The sequence below is a fragment of the Pseudopodoces humilis genome, chromosome 25 (genome assembly GCF_049639895.1).
Source record: "Pseudopodoces humilis isolate 2021_Gansu_Grassland_sample_001 chromosome 25, ASM4963989v1, whole genome shotgun sequence".
NCBI lineage: Eukaryota > Metazoa > Chordata > Aves > Passeriformes > Paridae > Pseudopodoces > Pseudopodoces humilis.
In genome coordinates this window covers 207,226-219,204 of record NC_142224.1, presented here as the reverse complement: position 1 = coordinate 219,204, position 11,979 = coordinate 207,226, and the positions used below count along the sequence as shown (strand labels likewise).

Below are 11,979 nucleotides of genomic sequence, written 5' to 3'. Positions count from 1 at the left end.
GCTTATTAACAGTGCTATAAAGAGTAGCTTTCCTTGAATGCCAGTTTTCCTGTGTATCTACTGCTATGCTGGTTTATTTTGCAGGGCTGGATACTGGGAGGTGCAAACAGACTGGGCATGATGAGAATGAATCAGCAGAGATGCATCTCTGTAAATCCATCTCATAAACTCATGACTGGGTCTCATGAGTCGTAACCACTGAACATGAGGAGCCAAGGCAGAATAAGTTTTCCAAACATCACAAATTCCTCTGGCTGCTGTGGGAAGACACAACCTATTTTGCAGATGCCACCTGCTAATGGCAGATAACCCCCGCCCCCCACCAAGAAGAAGGGAGCAAACCGAGTTAATGGGAGTGCTGCAGGACAGTGATGGGTTCACTGAATAGCAAAAAGGCCTTGTGTGATGCTCTGAATTATTTCTGGTCTTTTGTGAATTATTTTCTTTTAGGAAACAGCCCAAGCATCACTATTCCCATTAAACAGCCATGGGAGGGCAGCAGCTGCAGTTGGACTAGGAACAGATCCAAGCTGGATGCAGTCATCTTCCTCCTTCCCACCCCCGAAAGCCAGAGGTGTTTTCCATTCCAGGGCATACAAATGGAAGCTGACTTTGGTTTTTAAAAGCACTCCCTGCTTTTGGAACTGGGATAGGGTTTATTTAATTCTTCACAGTTCTTAATCAAGTTGCTGTCACCTTTCCCCTCTCCTTTCTTTGGCTCCTGTCACTGTATGGCGACAAAACACCTTTTCCCTCCACAGCACCCAGTGTCTGGAATAGTTTCTGTTTGCCTCATTAAGTCCCTGCTCCCACAAACATCCCAGGACTGTCAGCAAAGCACTCACTAATTTGTTTTCCAGCTCTGAAGCACATTCTTTTTCAAGGTATGAAGGTCAAGAAAAGAGGAGAGATCCAGCCTGTGATTAAGGAAGGAAATACAGTTTGGGTTCATTTCTGCATGAGTATTAATGATTTTCATTTCAACTAAAAATGGTTTGTAAATAGTTTAGGTACCAAACATGGTATGAAGGTGTCTGGATCAGTGGTACAGAGATGGTTTATTATATAGAAGTGCAACCATAAGCCATTCTCACATTTATTTCTTGAGTGATAGATATTTTAGGACAGTCCTAGATGGAGACTTGCTTTTAACAGAACATTAATATCAAACGGTTTCTCTGGATCATGCTTTTCATCATATAATCTTTGGACTTGGTGATCTTGGAGATTTTCTCCAATCTAAACCATTCTATGATTCTATGAAGTGAGTTAAAGTGTCTCTTTACTGGACCCATCAGCCACGCAACTGAAGTGGACTGGGGGTGTGTTTTTATCTATATCAACACTGATTTTAAAAAGAGCAGGATGCCCTATGTGGTGTCTCAGGGATATAGTTTTCTTGTGTAACTGTAGCCTGATGTTTGATTTTGTCACTCAGGTGTCCTGCTCATCCATGGCCAGAAGGAGCTGCTGACCCTACCCTTGTCTTACAAAGGAGCCCAGATAACATCCCCAAAGCAGCCAAAGGTCTTGGCAGCTGCTCTGAGATGGGGAACATACATGATTTTGAAAATTCAGAATATTAGAAGCCTATAATATGCTTAAGCAGGTGGAGGAGAAATAGAACACATAGCAGAAATAGTTTGTAACAGACCACATAGGAACTTGGTTGCGAGGGAAAAGCCATTAAGATAAGATATATTGCAAAGACTCAGCAAAGCAAGACCCAGGTATTGTGAAAATCCTACAAGGCAGAACCTGTGGCTCCAGAAACCAGCCAGGACTAGACAGGTGATTTTGAGCAGGACAAGATGACCCGAGAGAGAGCCAAGCTTCCACTGTGCCTGCCCTAAAGCAGAAGTCAAACAGCAATCACCAAGGAAAACATTCAGCCTTCATCCCAGAGACCCCAGCCCACGACCACCAGGAGCTGTGGCAGCTAATTATAATTCGAAGCGAGAGAAGGCGGAGAATGGGCGGGGAGGGAGGCGTGGGCTTGTGGAATGAATGTGTATTTACACCTGGAACCTGTCTTGACCAGGTATGCATGATTTGGAGGAGATATCCTCCCATGTGTCCCTGATGGAATAAAACATATCTCTCTGCATTTTCAAGTTATTAAGTCCTGATTCCCGAAATCAGCTCTTACTGCAGCTGGAAAGACAAACCCTTCACCAGGAGCCAGCACAGCCCATCCAGGAGCCACTCATTCCTGGGGCAGAGATAGGATCTCTCACTGCCTCCCCACACAACCACTTTTACATGAGGCTGAAATGGAGGTGTAGCAGCAGAACAAGCCCTGCCTCTGCTTTTACCACCTGCTTATGAAAGCTGGTGTTAGCATTTGTCATAATAATAACAACAATAATAATAATAATAATAATACTTTGCACTTCCAAACAACCCTCCATCTGCAGCACTCGAGCTGCTGGCAAACCTTTAATTAGACTGTGCCTCCCACCACCTCCAAGAAGGAGACAAACATTATCACATTTTTTCATTAGCACCGAGGCTGATGATCAACCTTCAGGGAGAAGATGTTGCAGTTACAGCTGAGAGAAAAAGAAAAAAATAAATAAATAAAATTTTAAAAAAATTTAAAAAATGAAATCAAGTTCAATTCAGTGTTTAGCTTTAGAAGCTGGAGGGGGTCAGATACAGCTCTGCCACCTTCAGTCTTTTCCTAGGAGTAAGAAGGAGGTATATTCCCTAAGGAACTGAAATGGAATCACATCCATTTGTGCCCACAGTGATTTTAGCATGCCCAGAGTGGCAATGACCTGCTAGGGGATTTGGAGGGATTTGCTATCTTTTCTCTCAACCACCTGTCAGAGTTAAATCCTCATTTTTCTCGTCAGGATGGTTTAAAAGAAACCTCTTTTTTTCAGCTATTTAAGACACTGAAAACTTCTTTCACTGTCTGTAACTTAATTTGCCCTTTTTATAGAGGCTTTCTCTCTGGCCTTTACTCTTTACTGGCCCTTTATGGAAAAAGGCACATTGATCCTCTGTGTAGATACTTTCCAGCTGGGCCTTGTTTCCTCCTGTCACTCTCCAGCTGTTGCATTCCCACCTCACTTTTCCCCGCTTTCTCCAAGGGCTTGACTCCTACTTCTTGGGAAGCAGCTTCTTGCCCTTTGGGGTAGTTGTTTGTAGAGGCAGGTGGTTGTAGAAAGGAAAATTGAGCTGAAAGAGGTCCCCTTCAGCAGATGGTGATGCTGCTTTTTTTCCCAGCAAAAAAGGTATGGTTTTTGTCCTGCATTATTTTCAGGGGTAGGTCTGTAAGGAAGAATTCCTAAGAGGGTTGTATTTCTCCTTATGCTTGGATTTAATGTTGTAACAAGTTTCCTAAGCTTAAGCTTAGGTGAAACTGCATTTGTGGAATTTGCTATTGTGGGCTTCCCAGGACTCTTTTGCAGGTGTACTCATCCCTGTTCCAGTCATCCTGCTTCTCAGGCACCATTGGAAGTGAATAGTGATGGATGTAGGGTACAGCCTCTTGTTTTCCTCCCTTTCTCCCACTTGATGTGAAGATATGGGAATAAAAGGCTTATGGCTATGGCTTGGTGGCTTTTCTGGCCGTGCTGGACCACAGCCCATCATCCTGGGGAGGCTGCTTTGCTTCTGTGCTGCTCCAGCCTTGGGTTTCTGTGGGGCACTGGTGCACATGTCTGGCTCTGGGCAGGGCTGGTCCTGAGGCTTGCTTGGGGTAGATTTGGCAACAGAGTGAGAGAAATATACAACTTCCCAGGAGAACTGCTGGTTTGAGAATGTGGCTGCCCCAGGGTCAGGGGCTTGGGCAGTGCTCTGGGGTGATGCTGAATGTTTCTGCACCATCACCTTGATGCTGTGGAAGGACATGGGGTCCCTTGGGTGGCCTGAGGTATTTATTTGCCTGAAGCACTTGCACTGTTCATCTCTGCAGCCATCAGTGGGATGGGCAGCAGCTTTAAGGTGGCTTGTGTCTATGGTTGCTTGGTGAAGGGCAGTTTTGTGTATTGGAGAGGAAAAAAGGAGTGGAAACAGGCTACTGTGTCCTGCCTGCCCATCTTTTGGGGGAGAGAAGGCCCTGGCCCCTGCCTTCTCAGCTGCTGTGGGCTGGGAGGTGAAGCTCTCAAAGGCTCTGCTTTGGTTTGTGAGTTCCTGGCCCAAAATCTCCTGTCCTCAGGCAACTTTTATGACACTGGACCCCCTAAAAGAGTTATCGTGTCCCTGGCAACCCAGTTCACAGACTTACAGCAGAGCCCTGTCAGACCTTGCTGCTGCCTTATCTCTTCTTGGCTCTTTCCCAGTCATTCCCAACCCTATCCTAACAACTGAATATACATGGTTGGCATGGGAACAGGAACTGGCTGCTTATGTGGATTTTTGTAGCAATCTACAGGGGAGTTGTTGGCTGTTTTTTTAACAGCAGACAGGAGGTGGCCCAGGTTGTGAAAGGTGGTTGACTCAGGGTGCTTTGAACTGGCCCATGGGATGTTTGGCTCCAAACATCCTGTCTAAGGGGCACCTCCCCGTGGTGGCTTCTCCCTTTATCTACCTCTTCTGAGTAATAACCTCCTTGCTGACACACCTGGTGAGGGAGAAGGACAGGCAGGAGTTACAGGTAAACTCTTCCATCCATACATTGGTGAGCAGCTGTGCCATGGGATGGACATGGCTGCTGGAATTTGGAAAGAAGGGACGTGGGGAGAATATCCATGAGAGACAAAGTTTCAGTGTAATGACAGTTGTGGGTGAGGCTGGTGGAAGTGGTGCTGATGGTGCCAGAAATCTCTGGCTTTAGATCCTTTTTAGGGGCGTTATTGTGTTTTGGAGCTGCATCATAGCAGAGGATGGGAGTTGTTTAGGCTGAAGAAGAGAAGGCTCTGGAGAGCCCTTAGAGCCCCTTCCAGTGCCTAGAGGGGCTCCAAGAGAGCTGGAGAGGGACACCAGGAGTGTCAGGACAAGGGAGAATGGCTTCCCACTGCCAGAGGGCAGGGTTAGACAGGATATTAGGAGGAAATCCTTCCCTATGAGGGTGGGGAGGCCCTGGCACAGGTTGCCCAGAGAAGCTGTGACTGCCCTGTACCTGGAAGCATCCAAGGATGATGGAAGATTCACAAAGAGAAGACCTTCTCAAGTGTCTGCAGCCAGGTGCTGAGCTTGCCCCCTGCACACAAGCTGTCTGTCCTGGAATGCAGATGGTGAAGGGCAGTTCTGTGTATTGGAGAGGAAAAAAGGAGTGGAAACAGGCTACTGTGTCCTGCCTACTGTAGGGAATGCTGGAGTATCCAGAGAGACGGTAGCAATCCCCTCCACTAGTGCAGGTGGGGTCCAAATCATGGATGGTGATGGATCTGGAGCTGCAATGGCTTCAGGAGAGAGCCTGGAATTTGGGCAGGAACGCAGTCCAAGCCAAGCCTGAGGAGGCTGCAAGCAGTCAGGCACAGCTCTGGAAGGACAGCAGGCAGCTCCTGTATGGTGATTAGGCAGGAGCATCACAGCCTGGAAGCTGTGGAGGGAGGGAGGGTAGCTCAGGTTATAACTTCTGTCTGCAGCCACATTTCAAGTGCTCTGACAGACAGACCATCTCCCAGGAGGAATAAATAACCTAGTGTCTCTGCTCTTTCCTGGCTCCACTTACTTGGAGCTAAATGAGCTTTTATGTGAGTGTGGGCTCCAAAGCTGGAGTGGGGAAAGCCAGCAGGTCAGGGGTGTCAGGGTTGGGCTCATTGGGCTGGTCAAGGGGCTCTGTGAATGTGGGGGTTGTTTTCCTGTGCTTCAAATATGTGAGCTGTGCAAGTGGACTGGACTGTTGCTTGGAAACATCTGATTTTGCTGCAGAGTAGTGGCTGTTTAATAAAAGGAGGTGGGAATTTTTTTCTTTTTTTTTTTTTCGTGAGTTACATGCGAACTTCTGCTTGTCTGATGGTGGTTTGGGACATCTCTGGTACAAGAGAGATGTCACAGGACATGACTGGATTCTTGGAATTGTTCAAGGCCAGGTTGGCTGGGGTTTGGAGCAACCTGGTCCAGTGGAACATGTCCCTGCCCATGGCAGGGAGTTGGAATGAGATGAACTCTAAGGTCCCTTCCAGCCCAAACCATTCTGGGATCTGTGGTGGCTGTTGAAGGGCTGTTTCCAGTTGCTGGGAAGCAAAGGAGACTCATGACAGCTCCCCAAAGCCTTGCTGGATTGGGCTGCAGAGGGGTTGCAAAACAAGAGGGTCCCTGGCACTGCAAGAGCAAGGCTGGGGAGAGGGATGGTCATGGTAGGAGATTCCAGGGACAGGTCTCAAACAGCAGGTTGGGTCTGCTGATAACTCAGGTGAAGGGAGAGATGGAGGGTGGATGTGGGGTGACAGATCCCCAGGTTAATTATGGATGCTGGCATGGATTGGAACAGCCTCTGGAGCTGCAGGTGGAACATGTTTGTCATTTCTGGGCTCTGGAATGTCTCTGCTCTCCTCTCTTCCACTTCATCACATCAAATTAACGTTCCTGGCATGTCTCTTCATCAGGGTGGACTCCAACTACAGGCTGCTGCCCTTGCAGTCACAAGTAGGACAATGGTAAAATTTGGTTATATATCACACAGTTGTGTTATGCTTAAATGTGTTTTATTGTTGGTTACCTCAGATGTAGATGTCTCTGCTGGGAAGATGAGTGTTCTGGCTGGTGTGCCCAGACTATAATCAAGAAAGATGTGGGCTCTCCTGAGGCATCAGCCACCTCACCCTAATGCAGGCACCCAAAATAGAGCAGACAGCCATCCCTGATCCCCAGCTCCTACCTACTAAAGGCTGTTTAGTAATTTCCATCCTGAAAGGAAACCTTAGCACACATTTGAGTCTTTCCCAGATTGCATGTGTCCCAGAGATGCAAAGGATGCCAGTGGCTTCTACATTCCAGTCCTGTGTTTGCCACACAGAGCTGAGCCAGCCTGACCTATGTCAGTTCTACAGCTATAACCTGATCTGGAATGTCTTGCAGAGCTCTCCCTCACCTCAGGCACTTGCCACGCCACATCCTATCCTTGTTTTGCAGAGCCTAATTACTTTCTAGCGTGGGAGGACTCGGAGAACGTGCTGGAGTTGTTCATCCAGCCTTTGTGATTTGCTTTGGTATTTATAAACACAGTGAGGATGTGATTTGTGATGCAAGGCCAGGTCAGTGTGGAAGCTTTGGGGTGAGTAATGCCTTCCTCTGCACATCTGAGCTGCAGAAAAGGACCAGAAAACCCATGAGGAGGAGAAAAGTGAATCCTCCTCAGGTGGTAGAAGCCTTACAGAGAGCAAGGAGAGAGGTCTTTCTGGAGGGAGCAAGACAATCCCCAGGTAAAACAATGCTGGAAACACATAGATCATTATTTATTCCTTTCTGTGCTTGCTGCAATTCTAAGGAATTTTGGTATGGGCTGAAATACTTTGTATATATAAAGATATAAGTTTTCTGTACCTTTGCTCCTCGTCACCCTTCTTGGTTGGTACTCTGTCATTCATCTGACTTAGTCAAGGCTTTTTTTATGCCTTCAGTCTTTGAGCTCTTCCTATGGCGAGGAAATCTCTTGTGTCAAATCACCACTTGTGTGCCACAAGAAAGTTGTGTGGAATATGCATGAAACTCTTTTTCCAAATGTTAATGGTTCCTAGGTTGCCTTGTCCTGCACAGCCCATAAAAGCCTTCACTGGCTGGAGCTCCTAATCTAGCACTGAATTTGCACCCTGGAAATTGCCTAATTTGAAGCAAGTTTATGGTCTAAGGAAATAACTGTCATGTTGCTTTTTATTGGTAAAAACTTTGTTGTGTTTCCTCTTCTAATAGCTGTTATGCTTTCTTGGGCACTACTGTATTGTTTTCTGGCATGAAGTCCTGATGATTTTATGTGCAGCCACATAAATACATATATACACAGTGGTAGCTTCCCTGTGCTGATATCCCATTTCTGCTATTCCCTGTTTGCAGCTGAGCCATGTGCACCTGCTCTGTCGGGATCTGGGATGTGAGCAGCCCAAGAGTCCCTTGGTGATGCTTAGGTTGGTCCTCAGGCATTGTTTTTCCTTGCAGGTGCAGAGAATGAGTCCAATGCCAACAAACTTCCTGGGCAGTGCCCTCCGGGGCACTTTCTTCTTCACCTTTGGCCTGTGGTGGTCGGTGCGGTACCCCCTGAAGTACCTCAGGAGGAAAGGTGACACCGAGGGCCAGCCGGGCCATGGGCGCACAGAGGTCTTTGAAGGCGCAGTCAAAGCTTTCTTTGCGTTAGTAGGTAAGGGAGGGTGATGATGAGTCTCTGCCTAAATATCTACTAGCACAGCAGCAACTCTCTCCCACAACACTGGGCCTATTTGTAGTGGGAAACATCTGGCACAGGAGGGCCTGAGGACATGTACACGTGCCCTGGGATGAGAAGCTTGCTGTCGTTTTCCTGGGCAAACACCACTACTGCTTCACACCTGCAAAGGAACATTCCCTCAGGCTTGTCATTTCCCTATGTATAAGGAAAAATGACCTTTTCTCTCTTTGCCCAGGGATACTGGTGGAGCAGTTTGTCCCCACTGGTCCACACCTGCAGCTGTACAGCCCCAAGATGCACAGCTGGACTGACCTCACCCACTGGCACTACTCCACCATCTACCTCTTCTTCCTCCTCTCTGGCATCACAGATGTGGTCTCACACTCCCCGCTCAAGCTGCCGCCTGGCTTGGACCGGCTCTCGCTGTCCCTGGCTCTGCTTGTGGAAGGTGAATTGCACCTGATACTAGGGGAGGAGGGGACACAGAATAAGGAATTGCTGCAGTGCTCATGGGTGTGACAGCTCCTGGGCAGTGTGGGAGCCACAAAGCCAGACCTGAAGAGGGTGTGGATGCACAATGGCACTGGCTATGTGACAAATGGCCCTCCCTGCTCCTCTTAAATATGGATCTAGCCATAGCTGAATGCCACAGGGGATGCTTGTGGGATCTGTGCTTCTCCTGGTTGCCAGCAGCTCTCTCACTCTGGAGTAACAAAAATGTGTCCTCCCCCCACCTTGGTTGGATACGGAGGGGCAGACCCTGATACAAAACTCCCCACCATCTTTTGAGCTCAAGGTTCTCATCCCCGTGCTCCTCCTGCAGCCCTGGCTGGGACACAGGGCTCCCCACAGGTACACGGGCACAGGGACTTCCACAGATACAGGGGTTCCTCAGGAGCAGAGCAGAGCCAGTGCTGGGGCTGCCTGGTCATTGCAGAGGGAATGTGGTGACTGCAGCTGGTGGCTCTCTGGTTCTTCCCCCCAAGGCAGATCATGGCAAGGCCTGGAGCATGAGAGTGAGTTTTCAGATGATTTTTTCAAAAGAACAAATGCCCGAGTGTCCTTTGCTAAGACAGGCTGGATCTTGGCAGGTTTCCTCTTCTGTTTCCGTGACTACAGTAATGCTCAGCTGGACCAGCACCTCCACTCCCTGCTGGCCATCGCTATCTTTGCCGGAGCCCTCTGTGCGCTCCTAGAGGTGTTCCTCCGAGACCATATCATCCTGGAGATCTTCAGGACCATCTCCTTCCTCCTCCAGGGCTCTTGGCTTTGGCAGGTCAGTGTGTATCCAGCGTTCTCCTCAGATCTTTGCACTCAGGAAGGTGATAGGGCTCTCTGCCCCTTTAGGCACATCTGTTGGAGTTAAATTTGTAGGCTGTTCAAATATCTTTGTAAATAAGAAGAGGAAATGAGGCTTAATGACAGAGCTGCCATCGTGAAGAAGTGCATTTGTAACGTAGCAGCATGGACAGATCTGGAATGGAAAATAGAAATTGGAGCCCACAGGGAAGGAAACCATAATTGTGAATTTCTATTAATTTTATTAGGTCCATTTTCTTCCTCTGTTTGTTCCAAGTAATTGGAAATATGTGGAAATCTCTCATGTAATGGCCCAGCTTTTGGTCTAGGGGGAAATGCACAGACTGGTAATGTCACTTTTTGGTATGTCACCTTTTTCTAGGATGGTGGGCTTATACTGCAAGCCCTAAGGATTATCTGCAGAGAATCCATCTCCTCCTGACACCCTAGTGTCAGTAGTTGGGGAAGCCAAGGGCAGCACCCCAGGTGTTATTTGGGGTTATTGTCCACAGTCAACTGCAGCAGATGAGCTAAAATCAGGAGGAAATCAGGAGGGATGTACTAAAGCCTGACTTCTCTTTCATCTGGACCAGATTGGGTTTGTGCTGTCCCCTCCATGGGGAGGACCAGGCTGGGATCAGAGTGATTCCAGCAACCTCTTGTTCCTCACCATGTGCTTCTGCTGGCATTCCATGGGTGCTCTCGCTGTTGTGACCACCAACGCTGCCGCATCCCGCTGGTATGAGGGGGTTCTGGCACTGTGCATGGGCTGGGGTGGCCAAGAGCCCAGTACTGGGCTGGGAAATCCATGCACCAATGTTCCATGGGATAAGGAGTGTGGGTGTCCATGCATATCTGAGTGTGGCTTGTCTGGAAAGGGTGGGCTCCATGCCACCATAGAGCAGCCTTCCCAAGCAGGGTGGGGGGAGCCAGTGGCTCTCACTACCCACAAGTCCCTGACCATTGTCGCTGTCTCTCCTGCAGCTGCAATGAGTCCTGCCAGCTGAAATTTGGGGACATCGACGTGGAGTTGGACTGTGGCTTGTGCCTCCATAGAGGGAAGAAGACCTCCAGTGGCGCCTTGCTGCCAGAGAGCAGCTCAGATGACAAATGAGGTTGTGGTGGATATGGAAGTCTCTTCCCTGATGGTTTAGAGCTCTTGAGATGAGGTTTTTAATTAGTCTTCATAAACTACAGCGGCACTTGACAGTGGAGCATCAGAAGTAGGCGGCAGGACCCTGAGGTGGAGCATGGCAAGGAATGCAAAGACTTTCCTTCTGCATCCCTTTGGTAGCCACAAGTTCTTAATTCTCTGAGCTGCAGCTCAAGCTGCAGGCTGCAGGACTGTTTTGCTGTTGGAGTCCGACTGGTGTGGAAAATCTGACTATTTTTTTTAACATTTTCCTTTCTGCTTCCTCAGAAGGGAGCCAAGCCAGCATTCAAAGCTCCTGGTGGCTGTCACTCACTCTGGTGTTAATGGAGAGGGCTTTGTGCAAAGCTGAATGTACAGAGTATCTGTGATCACCAATAAAGTGCTTTAACACCTCTCCTCCATGGATCTCTTGAATACCATGCTGCAGGCTAAGGCAATGTTGGCTTCAAAATGCTTGGGACAGTGGATGAAATATCTGAGGGGTAGGACTATGTGTTAATGTGGACAAATCTGCACAGGGAAGGGTGTGTGCCCAGTGGATGAAAAGGTGGCTACTCTCCTGCTTGCTTATCATCAGAAGCTGAGTTAGGCACATGAGCCAGGGGTTTGATGTTCCTGGGAGATAGGATGTTTGCTGGACAGGGCGCTCAGCTGAAAGAGAGACCCTTGAAGCAAAATGATGGTTTCAGCTGGCTGGGGGTGGGTGTATGGATGGTCTTGGTAAGTCTCTGAGAGCCCTGCAGTGATCTCAGCTTTTCTCCAAGACCTTTATTCCACCTTGGTCACTTCCAAACAAAACCTTCCAGCAAGGGGCATCACCTTGCTTTTGGGATCTCCTTTTGTTTGCAGAAGAACAGTGTGGGGAGAGATTCTTCCTGTGGGGAGAGTGGGAGCAAAACCAAATTTAAAAGATAGGATTAGGAAGATTATTGAAAGAACATCACTAATCATTGTCCAAAAGTTAATCATCAGCATCTAAAATGTTTTTGCCATGCCCTTGGCTGAGGGCTGGGCTGGGTAAACAGGGGAGTACAAACAGCATTGATTTTATTGTCTTCCAACACCTTTACTGTATTCCCCTAAGAAATGCAAGAGCCATTTTAGTCTGAACACATCCCTGCTGTGCTGCACAGGCTGGGACGAAAGAAAAATTCCCCCTGGCTCAAACCTGTTGCAATTCCCAGCCCCATGGGAGCTCTCTGGAAGAGTGAGTACTGTCTATTTAGTTTTTTATTTTGCATTTTATTTTTAT

General features: G+C 48.1%; 1 protein-coding gene across 3 annotated transcripts; it reads left to right on the top strand.

The window, feature by feature from the left end:
* The first annotated feature begins 3,113 nt into the window (after positions 1-3,113).
* LOC102100553 (transmembrane protein 45B-like) lies at positions 3,114-11,123 on the top strand. 3 transcript variants are annotated; one of them, XM_088066818.1, is made up of 6 exons: positions 3,114-3,242; positions 8,050-8,248; positions 8,511-8,723; positions 9,367-9,551; positions 10,168-10,313; positions 10,559-11,123. In XM_088066818.1, exons 1-6 carry the CDS (start codon positions 3,210-3,212, stop codon positions 10,686-10,688), a joined length of 906 nt encoding a protein of 301 aa, XP_087922944.1. In that variant the 5' UTR covers positions 3,114-3,209; the 3' UTR covers positions 10,689-11,123. The 3 variants fall into 3 exon arrangements, with proteins under 3 accessions (XP_087922944.1, XP_005528482.1, XP_087922945.1); XM_005528425.3 differs by lacking the exon at positions 3,114-3,242 and adding an exon at positions 4,575-4,606; XM_088066819.1 differs by lacking the exon at positions 3,114-3,242 and adding an exon at positions 7,176-7,319.
* Positions 11,124-11,979: the final 856 nt, after the last annotated feature.